At 35.4% G+C, this 24037-nt stretch overlaps 1 protein-coding gene across 1 annotated transcript in view; it reads right to left on the bottom strand.

Moving 5' to 3' along the window:
* LOC107550106 (rho guanine nucleotide exchange factor 26) overlaps positions 1–24037 on the bottom strand; it is a 76350-nt gene that overhangs the window by 48487 nt on the left and 3826 nt on the right. The window contains exons 3-6 of the mRNA XM_016231331.1: positions 14642–14693; positions 11938–12083; positions 4087–4143; positions 3121–3281 (exon numbers count right to left, since the gene is read on the bottom strand). Coding sequence (XP_016086817.1) covers positions 3121–3281; positions 4087–4143; positions 11938–12083; positions 14642–14693 — 416 coding nt within the window. The remainder of the gene's footprint in view (positions 1–3120; positions 3282–4086; positions 4144–11937; positions 12084–14641; positions 14694–24037) is intronic.

Below are 24037 nucleotides of genomic sequence, written 5' to 3'. Positions count from 1 at the left end.
GAGGCAGACACACTCTGTCAGTTTAAATCTAGATTAAAGACCCATCTCTGTAACCTGGCATACACATAACACACTATCACATTTCTATAATTTAAATCCGTTAAATGATTGTGAGGCTGTATTAATTAGATCAACCCGGAACCGGGAACACTTCCCATAACATCCCAGGGCTTGCAAAATTTCAAAATCCCTGGTAGCCCTTCGGGCAGGCATTCTTCAGATTTTGGTAGCCCAAAAATGAATTTAACTAGCCCGAATAAAAGGTATTGTATTTTTTCTTCAAATAACAAGCCAAGAGAGTAGGGGTGCAACGGATCACATGATGAACAAAAAAAAATATGGTTCTTTATTATTTAAGTAACACTTACTATTTAAAGAACAATTTACTACTTTGATACCACAGCAAAAACTAGTAGCATATAGGGATGTAACGATTCACTCAACTCACGATGTGATATGATTCACAATACTGATTTCACGACAATTTTCTCACAATTTCTTTTTTAACAAAATGAGATTTAAGACAAATTTTTAAAAAGTGTCCTTTTGTTATTTCTCAGACCAAAATGCTGCACATTACTTTGTGAAACTGAAAATGTCAAACAATATAATCCAATATAATGATGCACGTGCGATATCTTTCTCCAATGTTTACGTTCAAGTTGACTTGTGCTGGTATTCGGTAAAGATATATCACGGTAATGGATATGTACGATATTGTTATCATGGGCACTTCTAAATACCGTGAATAATTATATATTACAAATTATTCAGAATTTTGAATGCATTTTAAGAATACTTTTCCCATCAACTGGTCAAAATGCACAACACTGCTGTATGCTGCGTGAAAGACAGTGTGCACTCTGATGTAAATAAGCGTGCATTAGTTAACAAACTGCCAATTAAAAATTCTTCTGAACATTCATTTATCTTAGGTATTCCAATATTTAATAACATGTTAAAATCGAAAGTTGCAACTGTGTTATTTAATGAGCAAACATGAACGAACACTTGTATTTTTTAAACAAAGGTTAATAACTTCTGTAGCAAATGTAGTTATTTGCTCATTGTGAATGTTAATGCATTAACTAAGGTTAACTAATGAGGTCTTATTGTAAAGTGATACCTATTGGTCTTTATAGTTCTTTTGCAATTTAATCGGTGTAAAACTTTTAACTTTATAAATTTTTCTGTATTGCTTTATTGCATTTAAATGTTTAGTTATTTTTGTTATTAGAAAAGTTATTAAACCTGTTATACTGTATTATGAGAGCACTTTTTTAAAACTAAATTTTAATATCGTGATAATACCGTACACCGTGATAAAAGCATTAGCAATTAATCGCAACATGAAAATTTGATACCGGCATATCCCTACGTTCAAGACATGAAAATACTTGCCGAGATAGTTATTTTGAGATAATTTTGTGTGTATGTGTCCGTTCAAGCGAAAGAAGAATCAATTCTGTGTTGGTGCTCTGCCTGCTCGTGCTTTGAGCGTGTGCGCACGAGCACCGAACTGAATTCTTCATGCGCATGAATGGTTTAAAACGCTTGAATGTTTAAATTGGTAAGACTTAGAAACACGTGTAAATGATAAACTATGATCCGTTTCACCCCTACAAGCGAGTGAACAATGCGAATCAAGGAAGTGATTTTATATCACTATTCAAAATAGCCCGTCGGGCAGGGCAGTGATACATTTTGGTAGCCCAACTGGAAAACACAATAGCCCCGGGACGTCGGGCTAGCGATTTTGCGAGACCTGCATCTGATGTACTCGCTACATCATAAGAAGAATGGCATCTATGCTAATATTAGTCTCTTTCATTCTTATTCCGAGGTCACTGTAGCCACCCAGATCCAATCCGTATCCAGTCCAGATGGTGGATCAGCACCTAAAGACAACCTCTACAGCCCTGAATGTCAGCGGAGACCATGTCAACTAGATGCTCCCCAGAGACAGATCCCTTGCGAAGACCTTGTCACCTTGACAACCATCGGCACAAGACCACGGGAACCAGAAAAGTCCTCTGCACCTGTGTTGCAGCCTGGAATTAAACCACGCCATGCTGGTTTCGTCTGGTCAGAGGAGAACTGGCCCCACGACTGAGCCTGGTTTCTCCCAAGGTTTTTTTCTCCATTTCTGTCACCGATGGAGTTTTGGTTCCTTGCCACTGTCGCCTTTGGCTTGCTTAGTTGGGGACGCTTGACTGATTGCACAGACACTATTGGAAGAGAACTGAACTGGATGATGACATCAATGAATCATCAATGAACTGACTTTAGCTGAAAAATTACTCTGTTATTGTCTTCTTGCATCAGTGACAAACTATTTTCCTGTTTGACTCTGTAACGCTGCTTTGACACAACCAGTATTGTATAAAGCGCTATACAAATAAAGGTGACTTGACTATGCCTGTAAACTAAACATGCTACATATCATCCAATAGAAAATAGCCAGGAGCAAAAAAACTGTTGAAACAGCAAATAACATCTGTCTCTGCAAATGTAATGGTTTTGAGTTTCAGCTTCCTTTATTACCTGAAGCATCTGATGGACATGGTGGAATTTTGATGGTGTACCAAATTTTCAAAAGTGGTGGAAAAAGGACAATGAACTAAAAAAGATCTCTCCTATTTACCAGCAGGTGTTGGAAATAATTAATACCAACATGTTGTGCTGATGTTACACCACTCCAAACTGTCCCAATGAAAGCAGTTACCCCCGGTCAGGTTGTTACAAACTGAATGGGAACAGTATTGAGCATTTTTCATATGTCAAAATCTAAATCTGATTTAAAATTATGTTTAAAATTTTCATATATTAAACATGCACTGGCAATCTTCAACTTCCCTTGAGCACTTTGAGAAACTCCAGTAAATATGATGTAGTATAACATGCCAGGACAAGACCTAATACCTAACCAGCCAAAATTAGCAGCTCATGTCAGTATATGATGTCAGCACACTCAGGTTGCCAATATTCATTGAGGAAATTGAAACCTTAATTTTCCAAGGCCCTATATCAGCACCATATCAGCAAACTCTCAGAGCTAACAGAGATACTATCAGCAAACTTCACAAATTTATCTCAGGTTCAGTCAAGAGAATCTCTTACTTTTTGCTGGCCTCACAGACGTCAACAATGTTGGAGAAGAGATGGTGATGGTCCGTTTTGTTAATGGTTTCACTGAGCTCGTTTGAGTTCTTGAAGAGGCGGACGAGGATCTCCAAACTGTGTAAGTAACTGTGCTCTGATGAGATGACCTCAAATATGGCCTATGGAGGGAAAGAAATGTAATTTAGACATTGCATTTTAACTGTCCAGTTTCAATTACTACAGATATTATATTTCTGAGGATCTCTCCTAGCTGACAAAAAGATGGATAATAACAGGTGACAGCTGACACAGAACTGAAAGGAACTGTCAAATTCCCAGTACCTTTTTTCATATTTAAACTGTACTTGCCTTAAGCTTGAAGAACTGCTCAATAAACATTTACTATATCAAACATGTATGTAACAAAAATACAGTAAAAACAGTACTATTGTGAAATAATACAATTTAAAATAACAGTTTTCTATTTTAATATATTTCAAATGTAATTTATTCCTGTGATTAATTAAAAGTTCAAAAGAACAACATTTAACCAGCATTAACAAAATTGTTTTTAATGTCACTATTCATCAATTAAATGGATCCTTGCTGAATGAAATAATAAATTTTTAATAAAAGAAAAATACTAAAATAAATTAAAATGAAATCTTACTGACTGCAAACATTGGACAGAGAAGAATAATAATTTATATGGATCTTTTATTATATAGTCTGTTTTGTCCAAGTTCCTTTATGATCATCCTTTATCAGCCTATTGTGTTTGGAGTAAAACTAATAGATAAAGTTCAGGGATACGCCAGTGCAAGATCAGATTTTAATGTTTTATTCAAACTGGCAAATGACGGGCTCCAGCGAAGTAGCAGAGAATTCAAACTTAAATAATATGTCTTTTAAAACTCTTTGATATGAGCAAGACCAAAAAAAAGAGAATGAGAAAGTTAGGAAAGTCGACATGTGGAACCTTACCTCTTGTCTCTTCCGTTCTTCTTGACTTAACATCTCAAACTTTCCACTTTTTTTAACCTGGAATACAGAGTCGAGGATAAGCACCTCACTTAGTAATGAAAATTAATTATACATAAAAAAACACCTTTCAGAATGCATTAACACTTAGGGACAGATTTACTAATCTGCGAGTGATCTACTGACAAAGCACAAATTAAAGAACAAAGATGCAGCCATATAATTTACATAATGACCAACACAATCTACCAACAGAAGAGCAAATTAACGTAGGTTTGCAAACAAGCAAAGCTGATAAAAATCATTGCAGGTTATCTACTAACAACACAGGCACAAACATGATTTTGGTCATTAAATAACTGGTCACAAATACCAGTAAATTGACTACTGGAAACCTTAGATAATGACCTTGCATAATTTGTTTAAATACTCCCTTCCCGTAAAATTTGCATCTGAGAGTCCTACATGCATGTCATTAGCAAATCCGAAATTGTAGTATTTTAACATCAATAGAGGGTTTGTGCTGGGGCAAACTGTTAGTAAATCTATGGAGATAGAATTGTTGCTTAATTCCAAATAAATAGATTATGATCCACAAATAAATGTAAAGAGATTAACAAAAATTAAACATACTGACAAATAAATAGAATGAGATCCACAAATAAATCTTAAAGTTTCACAAACATGAATTAAATTCACAAATAAATCAAATCAATTCACAAATATATATGTATGTCACAACCACAACTTTGCCTGGCATTTATTTGTGAATCGCGTCCTGTGCATTTGTAGATAGCTGCACGCATTTGTGAATCACGTTCTGTGCATTTGCGAATTGTGAAACATTTCTTGCCTCAAGGCGTGCTGACAATCCACAAATAAGTGAACTCCACCCACCGTCTACTCCAGCCAATCAGATAACAGCCAAATTTCGCTGACCAATCGTAGCATGAGCAGCAGTGATAGAAATTAATCTACCAATAAGCTTAAATATATATATATATTTATATATTTTTTTTGTTTGTTTGTTTTTTTTATAAGCATTTTTACATTTATTAAGCCATCTTTTCTTAAAGGGTGCATCATCTTTTTGAGTCAAATTCTTGCATATAATTTGTCAATTAGAATAATGAGACATTTGTGCTTAACCCTAACCCTAACTTACCAAACAAATGGTATAAATATCAACTAAATTAATCTTTGCAATGCAGAGGAAACACAGAAGCTGCATCTGAAGTTGCATTTAGATGTCACACTGTTTAATGCAGCTCAGAGGGACAGGGGATGCTTTAACCTGCAGTTACAAACGCATAGATAATGTTTTGATATTTTAAACAAAAAATGTAGAATAATGACATTTGAAATTATTACAAAAATGAAGATACCTTAAATGTGAAATTTAAACCACCAGTAAGTGGCAGCAAGTCACTGTTAATAAGTGAGTCAGTGTAATATGTTTTTTTATTTGCAAATCTCATTTTATTTATTTGTGAATTAAATTCCTGTTTGTGAAACTTTAAGATTTATTTGTGGATCTCATTCTATTTATTTGTCAATATGTTTAATGTTTGTTAATCTCTTTACATTTATTTATGGATCGTAATCTATTTATTTGGAATTAAGCAACAATTCTATCTCCATATAAATCTGGCCATATGTATGAGAGGCAAGGTTAATCTTCTTCAAATAGTTAGGACAGACAAAACAGCATTTGCTTACATGTGTGAGTGTTTAAATGTTTTGTTCAACAGCTGAAGTCACAACCGTATTCTAACTCTGGTAACCATAGCAACGGTATAAAAGATGGTTCAAAACACCGGGAACTTTTGTCTCAACTGACAGCATGTTATTAAATAAATTAATCAAACTGAAACCTGAATTTACTCTTCAGATATTTAAAATAACCAACAATGGCTTTAAATGTTTTGTAACCAAGTGCAGAGATTCCTCTTGCAAACCATGCTTCTAAATGTAAGAGGGGGAAAGCACCTCTCAAGCAATTAGACAATGTATGAAACAAATAATTATGCAAGTTACCAAACACTGGTGAACTATAGCTGTGTCCTTCAGTACCTTCAGTAACTGTTGATTCCGGAAGTCTGGACAAAAATATTTCAAACCTAGAAGACTTTGGGCATGTATTGTCATTGTTTTTATGTTTAATAATGTTTGTTCATATAATACAGGGATTCCCAAACATTTTTGTTAGCCAAACCTCTTAAAATAAAATATTCACATGAAATATGTAATAATCAAATAATTTATCATCACATTCTCAATGTTTATAGTTCTCTGATGTTGTTAATGGTCCCATTGACATGCAGGTAAACAATTAGAATATTTATAATGTCCAAGTGTTTAAATTATTTCTTTATTTATTTTTGTATTTTACATTTTTATAATTTAATTATTTGCTTTTTATCAACTCACAAACCCACTGCAGTTCTTACATTAAGCCCATTTTGGGAAACCCTGGTGTAATGTAATGTTTAATGCATTTTATGATTTTGATATCAAAAAATTAAATGTCTTTTCTTTCTGTTTTTTTATAATATGGTATATTTAAAGGGGTCATATTATGTTGCTAAAAAGAACATTATTTTGTGCATTTGGTGTAATGAAATGTGTTTATGTGGATTAAGGTTAAAAAACACATTTTCCACATACTGTACATTATTGTTTCTCCTCTATGCCCCGCCTTTCTGAAACGCGTAGATTTTTACAAAGCTCATGGGTCTGAAAAGCGAGGTGTGCTGTGATTGGCCAGCTATCCAGTGCATTGTGATTGGCTGAATACCTCAAGCGTGTGACGGAAATGTTACGCCCTTTAACATACTGTGATGCCGAAGCAACGAGACAAAAACATTAAAACCCATTATAAACGAGGCATTTGTTGCATCCAGTGGAGACATAATTATGGATTATAATGACTTATCCTGTCTTTTTACGCATTGCGTCGCATCGTGCCGCGTAAACATAAAACCATGTATGCATTTGTGATCGGAGAAATGACAAACAACAAGCGCTACTCTACACTGCTCAAAACTCACGTTTGAATCATCAGTGGCAAATCCTTTAAATATGAAAACGTACTTGCAGTCTGTGAGTCAGAACAGCCGGCATTGTAGTCTACTCTACCAGGATCAGGAAACAGTCCTCCATAAAATGTGTTGCACACATCTGAATATTTGGGTTGAACTGTTCTGGAACAGTGTTGTAAATACAACTTAACCACTGATTTCTAGCTGTGTCCTCTTTTGGAAGGCCTAACAAAATAGTTTCGCTTTCACAACGAAACACACAGCGGGCTTGAGTGAGCGGCGGCCGGCAGGCTACAATGAGGAACGGCCGGCGGGCTTGAGAACGGCACGGCTGGCGGATTCGACAAAGGAGTGGCTTGCGGCAACTACATGTGACGACCCCGGGCTGGACTCCCTTCATCCACGGTGAAAGCCGATCCGGCGATCCACAGCGCGAAGTTGATGTATTTCCTCAGCGACCAGCAAGGATCAGCTCTAGGCATGACAAAGCAGATATCGTCCTCTTTTGGAAGGCCAAACAAAGTAGTTTCGCTTTCACAATGAAACACACAGCGTCTTCACGACATGGCGGCAGCAATACTACAGCGAGAATAAAAGTTACGCCTTCTTTCATTGCGTGAACATTTGGGCGGCATTATGCAAATCTTCCCACATCGTGACGTAGACGTGGAGGCGTATTAGAATGAGCCGTTTTAGGTAGGCGTGGTTTACTCTTAACTTTTATAAAGAATATCTTCTTTATGCACCAAGAGCTTGTAACACTCCAAAGAGAAAGGAAAAATTGAAATCGCATCATATGACCCCTTTAATGGTAAGTATAAAACAAGCTTGGATACTTCTTGGATACATCAAATGGACTAATATCTGGACCAAAAGCTTTAGAGAAAAGTGTCCTGAGTCTCTCAATGGCTTAATTCACAACAATCACCCTCTTTTGTAACCAGACTGCCACTCTTTAAGTGCACAATTATCTTTAATGGACAGAAAAATAATGTACATATGTGTCCTGTGTATAAAGCAAAACTTCAAAGCTTATGTGTCCTGTGTGTAAAGCAAAACTTCAAAGCTTTTCAACATGTGTGTGTATGCTTTGTGCCTTAATATATTCAATACCAACTAGGGGTGTAACGGTACACCTTTTCGTTCCGAAAATTGTCTTTCGGTTAAGTACGCATGTGTGCTTTACCTGTTAGTGATGTTTTAACTATTTAATGTTTAAATAAATCTGTTAAGAAACTAGTTATGAGAGGCACTGTGTAAATGAATATATTTCAACAACATACCAAATTTTTATAATTTAGAAGTTAATTTAAAAACTGCATTATGTGCAATTTACATGTTTGCACATTTTTTATTTTTAGTTGAGTGTTGCTTGTTATATTTATAAAATAAATAGTAATTAAATTTAAGTTTGGGCTCTGTTGTTAACTGTAACCTTATAGGCCTAATGTAAAAGGGAATTTTTCAGTAAACCACTGTTTAATAAACAAAAAAAAAATACAGTACAGTTTCGGTACAGCAGGGGGAATAACTAAACCTATATATATATATATACAGTGGGGACGGAAAGTATTCAGACCCCCTTAAATTGTTCACTCTTTGTTATATTGCAGACATTTGCTAAAATCATTTAAGTTAATTTTTTTCCTCATTAATGTACACACAGCACCCCATATTGACAGAAAAACACAGAATTGTTGACATTTTTGCAGATTTATTAAAAAAGAAAAACTGAAATATCACATGGTCCTAAGTATTCAGATGCACGCGTATCTCAGTTATGGAGATGCACATCCCTAATATATATATATATATACATATATATATATGTTTAGTTATTCCCCCTGCTGTACCGAACCGTGTTATCAAAACCGAGGTACATACCGAACCGTCAAGTTTGTGTACCGTTACACCCCTAATACCAACATGTGAGGCATGTGTGTGTTGGTGTAGCATTAGTGTAATGGTAATCAATCAAACATATTGACAGTGCATGGAGCTTCCGTTTGTCAATTACAGTTAAACCAGTTGACCTTATGGCATTTCCTCCTGCAAAACCACAGGCACCTGAGGCACATTCTGATAATTCTTACCCAGGTCAGAAAAACAAGGTAATAAAGGCACAATAGCGCGCAGGCCAAGGAAAAGTAAATCAACGCTAAGTAAAACCTTTTTGGGTCCTTGTGCAAAAAACATGACCTTAGCTGGGATCAAATTTACAGTATGAGAGGAAATCAGGCTGAGGACACAAATTGGGAAACTGGCTCAAATGGCCGAAGGCCACCTGCAATAAAAGACAAAAGTAGCCAAAATATTTGACTCTAATTTTGACCATTCTATCACACATTTTCACCACTGAAGAATTGCCCACACAGCCATTTGGCACAGTTTACCCCTTCTATCAGTGATTACAGTAAAAGAAAAAAAATTTCTGCCACACAAAAGGAAAGTCATTTTGAGATTAGAGAGCAAACATGAAGGACTGTGACAGTGAGAGACAGACCTAGGAGTGGAGAAATGTCTGATAACAACTCCACCCCGACTACTCTTGTCCAGGTTCCTGTACAAAGCTGCCAAGGGCACTAAAATAAGTAGATGAGGTGACGCAACATGACCTCAAAATGTGTACCTTCCCGTCTCTAAACACCTCTCAGAATTGCTGGAAGGAATTTAATGATTTCTGAGAATCCAAGTAAAACTGAAATGAAAAGCTGACTGAAGTTTTACCACCAGTTTTCCAGGGAATATGGAGAGCAGAGAGCAGCAGAGAAGTCTCATGACTGTTGACTCATGACATAATTTATGATAAAATGGTCTAGTTATCGTAAACATATGTGCATTACAAAGGAATCCAAGTCACCAAGTCTTAACACATTCTGTAATTTCACAATCCCAAGCCACCATAACGTTTAAACACTCCACATACTGCTGACACTATGGCTTTATTATGTAAACTTTAAGGTAGCATTACATAGTCCAATGATAGCTAAAACCCTCTCTACAAATATTAGTGTTGATTCTGGCATTTCAAAATATTAAAGGAATAGTTCACCCAAAAATTTAAATTCTGTCATTAATTATTCACCCTCATGTCATTCCAAACCTGTAAGACCTTTGTTCATCTTCGGAACACAAATTAAGATATTTTTGATGAAATACGAGAGCTTTCTGACCCTACATAGACAGCAATGGAACTACCACATTCAAGGCCCAGAAACGTAGTAAGGACATTGTTAAAATAGTCCATGTGACATCAGTGGTTCAACCATAATTTTATGAAGCTACGAGAATACTTTTTGTGAGCAAAGAAAACAAAAATAACAACTTTATTTAACAATTCTTCTCTTCCGTGTCAGTCTTCGCTGCGCATTCAGGCGAGTACCAAAAGTACAAAAATTACAAAAGTAATCTCAAAGTAATTAAAACGTAGTAAATGTACAATGTGTAATGTATTAGATTACGTTACTAACTATGATTTTTATCATGTATTTGTAAGTAATTGACTTTAATCTGTTAGTAATCTACCCAGCACTACTCACACTGTAAAGGGTTGAGTAAACACATTTGAGCGTCCATTTACCATATTTTATGATCTTAAAGGTATAGCTCACCCAAAAATGAACATTTTCATTTTTGGGGGAACTATTCCTTTAATGTACGACCATTGATCAATGTTTATGTGAATAAAAGCCTAAATTAAATAAGTTCAACATATAAAGTGATTATGTCTCTTCAGAAGACTTGGACTATATCACTTAATTCATTTTAATTAATTTTTTGTCTTTATGAACTTTCTGAAGCATTAAAGTTTTGGGGACTTTCAATTGAGCAACAGAAATCTCTCATCTTTCATTTAAAATGATCGCTATTTGTGTATCAAAGATATCCTATGGGTCTGGAATGAAATAAGGGTGAGCAAATGATATTATAGTTTCTTCAAATTCAAACATATGGCAAAATCACATGATAGATCAAGTGTTTATAGTTGTTAGTATGAATCTAAATGCTTATCTGCACTTGTATTGTTTGTGTATGTGATGGTGTTTTTACAGATGGATACATTTGTGTTACCCTACTTTAAAACTGCATGCCCTCCTGCCAAAACTGACAGTACACCATATACACTTTCCCTTATTCCTTTCATACACTCTGTCCTTTCTTTTTTTCATGTCACTCCACATTCTTTCAGTATGTTTTTTTATTGTTTCCCTAGAAATATATTTTCTGCATCTCACACTTTTAATTTTTACTTATTGTTTTCTTTCATTCCTCATTCTTTTGCTCGTTCTTTCTGCTGGTGGTTCTTGATTCATGGCAATCTAGAGTGATCCAGTTTGCTTCTCTCTGAATTTTATCTGCATCAGAACATTCCTGATTAAAAATACCAGGATATTAGTAAACAAATGCACTAGAAAATGTAATGCCTTAGTGGAAAAATAGCATTAAAGCTACCCATACTTGATTACATAATTCCATAACTGGAGTCACTACACTGTTTTATCCATCTCCATTTTTTTTCTCTTTTCATATGGAAGAATTCTCCAGTATTTGCTGACCATTTCCCAAAAGACGAGCTTATCCCAGCCCACTCTCCTTCTCTTTCCCTCCCACATTTGGATAAAAACCACCTTCTTTCATTCTCTCGTACTCTGTGAAGCAAAACTGGGGCAGGGACACCCAGCAAAACAGAGTCGGATGACATTCCTTGCGATATCAGCATTCCTGAACGCTGATAGAGTGTGTTGCATTTCAAAAACAACTTTGCGTCCGTCAAAACTTAAAAATGTTAAAATGTGTGCCTATAGTTCCTCACCACACTGAGCTGACTCCAGGAAGTGCGGATGGGTTTGTACTGGACCACAATGCCTTCAATTGGCTGAAGTTCTTTGGGTTCAGTGTCCTCATCAGAGTCATTGTGAAGGGCTTTCTCTTGGTAATTCTGGTACAGAACTTCTTCCTCTAAAAAACAAAACACAGAGAGACTGTGATTACGAAAACATTCATAGAAATGATTACCTGACGGGAGAGTCTAAACTACACATTTCACAAATTTAACGTACCTGTAGCCAGTTTGCACAGACATTAAGGGTGCGTTCACACTTGTCATGTTTGGTTCGATTAAAACTAACCCTGGTGCGATTGCTCTGTTAGTGCGGTTCGTTTGAGTAAGTGTGAACGCTGCCATCCGAACCCTGGTGCGCACCAAACAATCGGACCAAGACTGCTGAAAAGATGGGTCTCGGTCCGCTTCCAAACGAACTCTGGTGAGGTGCGAATGATATATGAACGCAGCACGGACCAAATACTTCTGTATGAACCAAAAACAGGAAATAATGACAAGATGCGACGCTAGCGACATGATTTGACGACGCGGTGTAACCAAAACAAAATGAGCAGAGGGCAAAACAAGCTCCTTGTCAGTTTGCAGGTAGTGAAAATAAAATTCAATGTACACGCAAGAATGAGCGCGCTTAGTCCAGCAGACGGTATTAGGTGTGCTCAACTTAAAGCAGCATTGAGCGAACCGATCGGTTAATGGATGCTTTGATATCATACACCCACAGCGCCGCTTTAAGTCTTAAAGCACCTTTTGTTTGGGATGTTCGGTGAGTTCCGTCACGATATATATATGTCATTCAATCCGACCAATCAGGTTGTGAATGTATCACTATGCCTTTATGTTCGCTGTCAAAAATACCAATGTGAATGCTAAGTGGACCAGGACCAAATGTATCATTTTCCTTTTTGGTCTGGATCAACTGAACCAAACGAACCGAACCACAAGTGTGAACACACCCTAAATGTTTGAGAGCATTTTTTTCTAACCTAATTAAAGGGGTCATATGATGCGATTTAAATTTTTCCTTTCTCTTTGAAGTGTTACAAGCTCTTGGTGCATAAAGAAGATCTGTAAAGTTGCAGAGACTAAAGTCTCAAATCCAAAGAGATATTCTTTATAAAAGTTAAGAGTAAACCACGCCTACCTAAAACGGCTCGTTCGAACACGCCCCCACATGTCTACGTCACGATGTGGGAAGATTTGCATAACGCCGCCAAAATGTTAACACAAAGAAAGAAGGCGTAACTTTTATTTTCGCTGTAGTATTGTTGCTGCCGCCATGTCGTGAAGACACTGTGTGTTTCATTGTGAAAGCGAAACTACTTTGTTTGGCCTTCCAAAAGAGGACGATATCCGCTTCGTCATGCCTAGAGCTGATCCGTGCTGGTCACTGAGGAAATACATCAACTTCACGCTGTGGATCACTGGATCGGCTTTCACAGTGGACTAAGCGGAGTCCAGCCCGGGGTCGTCACATGTGATTGCCGCAAGCCCGCCGGCCGCTCCTACATCTAATGCCGGCCGTGCCATTCTCAAGCCCACCGGCCGCCGCTCACTCAAACCCACCGTGTGTTTCGTTGTGAAAGCGAAACTACTTTGTTTGGCCTTCCTAAAGAGGACACGACTAGAAATCAGTGGTTAAGTTGTATTTACAACACTGTTCCAGAACAGTTCAACCCAAATATTCAGATGTGTCCAGCACATTTTATGGAGGACTGTTTACTGATCCTGGAAGAGTAGACTACAATGCCGGCTGGTCTGACTCACAGACTAAGTACGTTTCTTATTTAAAGGATTTGCCACTGATGATTCAAACGCGAGTTTTGAGCAGTGTAGAGTAGCGCTTGCTGTTTGTCATTTTTCCAATCACAAATGCAGACATGGTTTTATGTTTACGCGGTGCGATATACTGTCTTTTTACGCGTTCACTATAATCCGTAATTATGTCCCCACTGGATGCAACAAATGCCTCGTTTATAATGGGTTTTAATCGTCACTCCGGCCTGGACACGCCTTCACAGAATGGTAAGGGGTGTAACATTTCCGTCACACGCTTGAGGTATTCAGCCAATCACAACGCACTGGATAGCAGGCCAATCACAGCACACCTCACTTTTCAGACCGATGAGCTTTGTAAAAATCTCACGCGTTTCAGAAAGGCAGGGCATAGAGGAGAAACAATAATGTACAGTATGTGGAAAATAATGTGCTTTTTAACCTTAAACCGCATAAACACATTTCATTACACCAAATACACAAAATAACGTTCTTTTTTAGCAACATCATATGACCCCTTTAAATGTGTCATCTGTCATGTCAAAATCTTAAAAAAATTTTCTAAATATTTTGTTAAAACAAATTCAGTTAGAATAATATGAGACAATCAGACTGTTTCCAATCAAATGAAATCAGCATCAACAAAAGTTAATTTCGCACTAAAGAGGTGGCAGAAAAACTGCATCTAAAGTGACATTATTACCAAATTTAATTTGATAAGCAGCTGAGAAAAAAAATGGCAGCTCATGTTAACCTGCTTCACTGTATAAACATAAATACACTAAACCATCTCTGAAGTGTAGTCCATTGCACAAATTTTTTTTATGTTCACCTAAGTCTCTTTTGAGTGTGCTCTGTATAAATAACACAAACAAAGTTCTGGAGGATGACCACTGCTTACCCTCAATGTCAAACGTCCGCTGAGTCGGGAGGCCTTTCTTCCTCTCCACATTCTGCAGGAAGCACAGGTGATTGATTAGTTGAGTTTGACAAATGGGATTTCTTGGGAACCACTGGTCCTTAAAACATATACTTTAATTAATTAATTAAATATACAGTATATACACCCTTTTAGGTACACCTGTTCAACTGCTCATTAACGCAAATCTCTAATCAGTCTATCACATGGCAGCAACAATGCATTTAGGCATGTAGACATGTTAAAGTTCAAACCAAGCATCAGAATGGTGAAGAAAGGTGATTTAAGTGATTTTGAACATGGCATGGTTGTTGTTGCCAGAAGGGCTGGTTTAAGTATTGATCTACTCAGATTTTCACACAAAACAGAGAATGGTCATAAGAAGAGAATATATGGAGAGAGCGGTAGTTCTGTGGGGGTGAAAATGCCTTGTGGATGCCAGAGGTCAGAGTAGAATGGCCAGACTGGTTTGAGCTGCCAAAAAAAGCAACAGTAACTCAAATAACAACTCGGTACAATTGAGGTATGCAGAAGAACGTACGAACACGTCGAACCTTGAAGCAGATGGACTACAGCAACAGAAGACCACCCCGGGTGCCACTCCCGTCAGCTAATAACAGGTTCTATGGTCAGATGAAACTAAAAAATAAGCTTTTTAGCAGCAAACACTGAAGTTGGGTTTGGTGCACATAGGGATAAAAAAAAAAAAGTGTAAAATTAAATATACTGCTGTATCTTTAATGTTGTGGGCCTATTTTTCTGCCAGAGATCTTGGACATCTTCAGATACATGGCTTCATGGATTCTATCAAACAGCAACAGATGATAATATTTAAAAAAAAACAAGCCGACTCTCTCTGCTAGAAATCATATAATGGGCCATGGTTGGATCTTCCAACAGGACAATGATCCAAAAACAAAAATCAAAACAAAAATGGGTCACTGAGCACAAAACCAAGCTTCTGCCATGGGTTCTTTTCTTTTTTTAGCTATCATTTCATTTAAAAAAAAGAAAGAAAATATGACTTTTAAAACAATCCTGCCAAAAAAAGCAACAGTAACTCAAATAACAACTCGGTACAATTGAGGTATGCAGAAGAACGTACGAACACGTCGAACCTTGAAGCAGATGGACTACAGCAACAGAAGACCACCCCGGGTGCCACTCCCGTCAGCTAATAACAGGTTCTATGGTCAGATGAAACTAAAAAATAAGCTTTTTAGCAGCAAACACTGAAGTTGGGTTTGGTGCACATAGGGATAAAAAAAAAAAGTGTAAAATTAAATATACTGCTGTATCTTTAATGTTGTAGGCCTATTTTTCTGCCAGAGATCTTGGACATCTTCAGATACATGGCTTCATGGATTCTATCAAACAGCAACAGATGATAATATTTTAAAAAAACAAGCCGACTCTCTCTGCTAGAAATCATATAATAGGCCATGGTTGGATCTTCCAACAGGACAATGATCCAAAAACAAAAATCAAAACAAAAATGGGTCACTGAGCACAAAACCAAGCTTCTGCCATGGGTTCTTTTCTTTTTTTAGCTATCATTTCATTTAAAAAAAAGAAAGAAAATATGACTTTTAAAACAATCTCACAGTATTATTTATGAAGTTGTAATTGCAGTGAAAATTCATCTAAATGCTTAATTAGATGCAGCTTTTGAGCCACTCTTGCAGGATTTCATTGTTAATGATTTAATTTGATTGGTAACAGCCTATAGTGTATTATTATTCTAACTGACTATTTATTAAATTTAAAAAATGTTATATAAAAGATGACACATACTGTACATGCAATGAGGTTAGGAGAAAATGGCCTTAAACATAAAAAATACCAATGTAAATCAGTTTAAGGTGGCAAATATTGTGCATTAATGAAAAAACTTCTGTCACTGCTGTGAACCACCACACAGAATATAAACAATTCTAAATGCCAAAGTAATCAGTGGTCCACGACAGGAGGTCATTCCTATGTTCTAGGGTTGCAATGGATCACAAAACTCACGGTTCGAAATCATATTATGTTTTTTGTTTAGTTTTTTCAGTCACAGACTGGATAATGTTTCAAAAGAAAAAAAAAATGAAAGACAGGTAAACAGGTAAACAGTCAGTAATAAAATAAGAACAATTACACAAATTACAAACATAGATGCATAATATTTAATTTGATTGGTAACAGCCTATAGTGTATTATTATTCTAACTGACTATTTATTAAATTTAAAAAATGTTATATAAAAGATGACACATACTGTACATGCAATGAGGTTAGGAGAAAATGGCCTTAAACATAAAAAATACCAATGTAAATCAGTTTAAGGTGGCAAATATTGTGCATTAATGAAAAAACTTCTGTCACTGCTGTGAACCACCACACAGAATATAAACAATTCTAAATGCCAAAGTAATCAGTGGTCCACGACAGGAGGTCATTCTTATGTTCTAGGGTTGCAATGGATCACAAAACTCACGGTTCGAAATCATATTATGTTTTTTGTTTAGTTTTTTCAGTCACAGACTGGATAATGTTTCAAAAGAAAAAAAAAATGAAAGACAGGTAAACAGTCAGTAATAAAATAAGAACAATTACACAAATTACAAACATAGATGCATAATAGAACAAAGTTACAAATAAAATAAAATCTAACAGTAGTTTTCAGGTACAGAAATGTAATAATTAAGTGTAAAATAACACTGCATATTGTTCACTGTATAAATTAAATATAGATTAATCTTTGTTAAAGATGTGTTTTGCTGTTTGATTAACAAAAGACACAAAATACAGATTTTTAGGCTGCTGTCACTTTAAGACCAAATGCACGAATACAATATAATTATTAGGGCTGTGAATCTTTGGGTAGACAGCGAATCGATTCGATTCACGAGTCATAGGTTTTCGATTCGATTCAAGAACGATTTTTGCAAATACAGAACGATTAAATTCGATACGATTCACAATTAGATTAGATTTGATTGTGAATTCTTTAAGTGCATTCACAGGATTATTTAAATGCTTCCCCAAAATTCTTTAAATGCTTAGTCAGGGGGCAAATTACACAGCAGCCTTTATGGTTAAAGGTTACAGGAAAAAAAAACTTTTGTCCATTGTTAGATGCTAGTTTAATGATGCTATGACATGACATATGTAGAAACGTAAGCCAAGATTTTAAAAAAGAGCTTTAAAAGTAAGAAATCAAATACACTGCTGGACAATAATCAATCATTTGTAATCTATATTTTTTTCCTAATGGCAATTTTATGATCGTTTTATATACTACAAACAATTATTTAAATTTTCTGCACTGAATAAGGTAGAAAATATACTTTATAGTTTCTGTACTGTAATTAATGATACACTTTGAATTTGCTATAAGAAATCAAATACACTGCTGGACAATAATCAATCATTTGTAATCTATATTTTTTTCCTAATGGCAATTTTATGATCGTTTTATATACTACAAACAATTATTTCAATTTTCTGCACTGAATAAGGTAGAAAATATACTTTATAGTTTCTGTACTGTAATTAATGATACGTCAATTAGCACGGCATCATTCATAAATTGTATTTATTTATTGTGTTTATTGTCTTAACGTTTCATCAGTTCATTCTGCTACAGTTTAGCTGCAGATATATCCTGGCACGTCTATGAGCGCGAGATCACTTCTCTTTCAGTGTGAAAACTTCTTTATCTCATTTTCATAAAATAAAATGCTATAGTATTTAACTTTTTCTCTCCATCGGCGAATGATGATTCTGCTACTTTCATGCATCTGATTATCTGATAATCCTTGCCCTCTTATTTCAAGGTTGTTGTTAATGCTGTGGTTATTTTATCAGTTTCCTTCGTACATTCGGTTGAACGACATTGTTAAAACACATTTATCATTCAATGGAACTGTGCATATTCTATTCTTTAGACACTTACATTTTTGCTCCGTCCATGCAATAAATGCGCAGCCTTCGACTGCTCAGGTAATGTCGTCGGTATGACTGAGAGCCATTGAAAAACTACAGAAAAGTAAAACTACTTCACTTTAGCATTACTTGCCACGAGTATTAAGGAGAGATCACACATCAGCTGCTCAAAAAATGTGTCAGTGAGACGAACGGAGCGCGAGCGCAATCTTGTGACAGTCACAGGCGGTAAATGCGTGAAGCAGAGATGTGAGGGCACGAATACTGTTAAAGGTCTCTAATCTCTATTAATTTGTGCTTGTAGTAATTTAATGTGTATATATTTTGAAAGCATTTAATCACTATAGAAATCGCGATTCATTCGATTCTTAGCGCTTTAAATCGATTAAAGTCCGAAATCGACGATTCACGATTCAAAATCCATGTTTCAAGATCGATGCATATGCATCGTCAGGGTTTGTAATCGATGCTTCGAGAAAACGAGTGAATCGTTACACCCCTAATAACTATACACATCCGATTTCTTTCTGTTTATGGTCACTTCACTTAAGACATTGCCGACTGTGTCATGGTATATGTACAACTCAATATTTTAACTAACTGCAAAAGCTGAATAATCAATAAATGTCTACTGATTAATCAGCGAAATAATCAATGATTAGTCGATTAATCGGTCTTATAATCGTTAGAATAAATCGATTATCAAAATAATAGTTTGTTGCAGCTCTAATGAGTAATCCATTGTAGAGGGGGGTTAAAATGTCAATTTTCACCAGAGACTTGGAGCCAAATTACACGGGTGTAAAAATGACTTAAGAAAGCTGACAGCATCATTATTTTATTTTCCCATAGAGATTGGTAGATCTATGGACCCTTTTCACAAGACTGTGATGATGCGTTCAACGGTCATCAGCATCGTAAATCCTCGAAAGTTTTTCATATTTGTATTTTTTTTTAAATGCATCTACATTTATGACACTATTCTTTGTATTATATCACCTTTGCATCAAATTACAAAAAAACAGTTAACGCTAATGTGAGGGTGTTTCTAATGCAGCGTCTATGGGAGGGACGGTAAATCTGACTGCCGTTATCAATCTCTCTCAATTTTTTTCCTTTTATTGAAAGTCATGAAAACACTATAGTGGAGTTTTTCTTTTGCTATTTGAGCAACTGGGAATGCAAAAAATATATTTGTGGTGCTCTCCCATTCACTGCTCTTCAAGTTTACCCAACTATGACGACTTCCGCTGCTGAGAAACACGGAAATGTGAAAAGGGTCCATTAGTAAAATCTGTTGACTTTAGCGATCGTTGTTACAATATATGCGAACAGCAACAGCTCAAAAATGGGAAAAAGCACTTCTTGTGTTTTTTTTTGCCTGAAGCTTGCATGCCTGTAACTCAAACAGTATTAAAGATATATTAATATCCTTTTAAATTCTGGTTCTTAACAAACTTTCCTTTTGGTATCTTCGTTTTAAAGGTCTTCGATGGTTCAAATCCAGAGATATGGGGATCTTCATGCGGCTCCACGAGTAAACTGGACAATTGTACACATTTTCAGCAGTCAAAAAACAATTGTGGTTCATTTTGCATATAGCTGATACTTTTTTCTTTTAAAAAGGAATATCTGAAGAACAAATTATGTTGAAACTAGAAATGTATCTCAAGATTTTCTATCAACACAATTGCTAAAAACATATCTGTCTGAGTGCCATAATATTCTTTTTCCAAAGTTTGCATGCCTGTAATTCTAAAAGTATTCCATATATTTTAATATCCTTCTAGATTCTCATTCTTAATAAACTTTCCTTTTGAAATCTTAATTTTCAAGGCCCATATAGTTAATTCCCATAGATATGGGGATTTCAAAGCAGCTACATGTTCAAATTGTTGAATTTTATTTTACCAATTTTCAGTGATCGAAAACCAAATGCGGTTCACTTTGCACACAACTGAAACTTTCTACATGTAAAGAGAAATGTCTGAAGAATAAATAATGCTTAAACCAGAAATTTATTTTCTTTCCTTCTATCAAAATAATTGCATAAAAAAACTCTCAGAGTACCAAAAAAATCCACTGAAAATGGTTAAGTCGAAGCACATTAACTTGCTCTCAAAGGTATATTTATATTTGAATCAGTTTTAGAAATATTTGGAAGATAGAATTCTGTTCATTTTAACAGCTTCTGAAGCTTCCAAGAGTTCAAATACACAGTATTGTAACTACACGTTACCGCATTGAATCTCAATATATATGAAACTAAAACATAAACGGCCTTAAAAATGGAGAATCCGAAAGAACAAGAAAAAACAAAAGAACAAGAATCTAAAATGACATTAAGATATCTTTAAAACTTCTTGAATTAAAGACTTGTAAACTTAAGAATTATTTTTGTTTTTGGCACTCAGAGAGGTGTGTTGTATTCAGTTGTTTTGATAGAGGGAAACAAGATACACTTCTAGTTTCAGTATTTGTTCTTCAGACATTCCTCTTTAAACACAATAACTATCAGCTGTTTAAAAAGTTACCTACATTTGGTTATTGACCATTGAAAATTGGTCAAATTCAAACATTTGAACACTGAGTCATATTGGGGTCCCATCTATGGGGTCCATATCTATGTGACTGAACCATATATTGCCTTAGAAATGAAGATTGCAAAAGAAAAGTTTATTAAGAATTAGAATGAAGGATTAAGATATCTTGAATACTTTTAGAGTTACAGGCATGACAACTTTAGAAAAATAATATTTATGGCACTCGGACTTGTATGTTCTATCTATGCAATTGTGTTGATAGAAAATCACATAGATCGGATATTCCTCTTTAAAAGAAAAAAGTAATGCAAAGTGACCCACATTTGACCACTGAAAATGTGAACAATTTACCAATTTACTCATCCGCATTAAGATCTCCATATCTCTGGAACTGAACCATTGAGGGCCTTTAAAATGAAGATACCAAAAGGAAAGTTTGTTAAGAACAAGAATCTAAAAGGATATAAAGATATTTTATATCCTTATTTTATAACACTTAAGGTTCATTAGTTAACATTAGTTAACTACTTTAGTTAACATGAACTAAAAATGCACAATACTAAGTTCTAAAGCATTTATTAATCTTAAGTTAATGCTAATTGCAACATTTATTAATGCATTATTAAAATCAAAAGTTGTACTTGTTAACATTAGGTAATGCACTGTGAATTAACAGCTAACAAAGAACGACTTTATTTTCATTAACTAACATTAACAAAGATTAATATATACTGTAATAATTGTACTCTTCATTGTTTGTTCATGTTAGTTAATACATTAACTAGCATTAACTAATGGGACCTTATTGTAAAGTGTTACCGATCTTTTTAATACTTGAGTTACAGGCAATTTTATAATTTTGCAATTTCATAAATTTTTATAATAACTTTCATTAATAAATCAGCATAAATATATAACAAATTAACATAGCTAGAAATGTGAGATAACACGCTTGTTAATGCTTACTACAAATGTGGCCTAATGGTTAGAGCGTCAAGAGTGACTCGTAACCCAAAGGTTGTGGGTTCGAGTCTCGTACTGGCAGGGATTGTAGGGGGGGGGGGTGAATGTACAGCGCTCTCTTCACCTTCAATACCACGACTGAGGTGCCCTTGAGCAAGGCACCAAACCCCCAACTGCTCCCCCGGCGCCGCAGCAAAAAATGGCTGCCCACTGCTCCGGGTGTGTGTTCACGGTGTGTGTGTACTTTGGATGGGATAAATGCAGAGCACTAATTCCGAGTATGGGTCACCATACTTGGCCACATGTCACTTCACTTTTCACTTAACTTTCAATTCATGTGATCATGTAGGCTACTTTTTAAAAATCTTCCAATTATTTTGACAGATGGTTTACAATGATTAAAAGCTTCATTAATAAATCATTAACAAACATTATATAATGCTTAACAGATCATTAGCCTAGTTAATGCTTACAAATCTCATTAAACTTTTGATTCATACGATCATGCACTTTTTAAAAAAATCTACAATTGATTTTAACAGAAATGATACAATTACAAGCTTACTTGTTAATGTACTTTTCATATATGACCTAATGCTCTTTTTTACATTTACAAATGCTGTGGGAAAAATAAATAAATAATCACAGTCTGTAAAGGTCACATTTGGTTTTCATTTGTTGTGTAGATTTCTACTATTTACACATCTTAACTAATCATTTTAGGCTATTATGTTTTTGCAGTATCCAATCTAAAGTTGAAACTATTCATAATTTGTAAATGTTTATTAATCTTTTAGTATCTTTATGAGCACTGAACTTTTAGCTGCTGTAACAACGTTTGTTTAAAGAGTGATTTAGTTCAGTTTAGCTAAATGCTCACTAAAGACATCACGCACATTGTAATTTGGGCCTCAACACTTATATTAGTATACTACTGTACATCATTAAACATATTCCTTTAATCATACATCAACAGGAGAAAACTAATATATTTTTCAAGAAAATACTTGTTCATTTATCAAAACAATGTAATATAAACAGATTGAACCACATTAATCAATTTGACCCTGTACACTTTTGACGTCTTAACCAACCCTTAAACCTACCCATACACCAAACCTGCCCCTAACCGTACCCGTATCACACCTCGGTAGCAGCAAAAGTGTTGTGCATCAACAAAAGCTTTAAATCATTGTATAACATCTGTTAAAATAATTTGGAAGATTTTCAAGTAGTGCATGAATGACATTTGTAAGCATGATTATTTACTTGAAATAATGACCTGTTATTCATTACATCATGTTTAATAAGTACATTAGTAAACATTAACAAGCACATTATCTCATATTTCTAGCTATATTAACTAATGATCTACTAAGCATTATATAATGTTTGTTAATGATTTAATAATGAAAGTTATTATAAAGTGTTATCAAGGGCTCACTACCGGTGTTGTTCAGTTGAACTTGTATTAAAGGGGTCATATGATGCGATTTCAAGTTTTTCTTTCTCTTTGAAGTGTTACAAGCTGATTGTGCATAGATAAGATCCCTGAAGTTGCAAAGACTAAAGTCTCAAAACCAAAAGAGATATTCTTTATCAAAGTTAAGACTCTGCCATGCCCCCCTAAAACGGCTCATTCAAACACGCCCCCACGTCTACGTCACTATGTGGAAATATTTGCGTAATGCCGCCCAAATGTTCACGCAAAGAAAGAAGGCGTGGTTTCATTAACCGCAGTTAGTGTTGAAGCAGCCATGTCAGGGAGACGCTGTGTGTCTCTAGGCAAAAGCACTTTATTTGGCTTTCCGAAAGTAGATGCATTTAGGAATCTTTAAGATTATTTACAACAGAACAGCAATGCATTTTATGGACGACCGTTTCGTGAACCTAGGAGAGGAGGTAATTCTGACTTTGCTATGACAATCTGGCGCTTCTGAATC

Source organism: Sinocyclocheilus grahami, unplaced genomic scaffold, assembly GCF_001515645.1.
Source record: "Sinocyclocheilus grahami isolate Dianchi unplaced genomic scaffold, SAMN03320097.WGS_v1.1 scaffold388.1, whole genome shotgun sequence".
NCBI classification, from domain to species: Eukaryota; Metazoa; Chordata; class Actinopteri; order Cypriniformes; family Cyprinidae; genus Sinocyclocheilus; species Sinocyclocheilus grahami.
The sequence above is the reverse complement of the archived record's forward strand: the minus strand, read 5'-3'. Positions and strand labels throughout refer to the sequence as shown.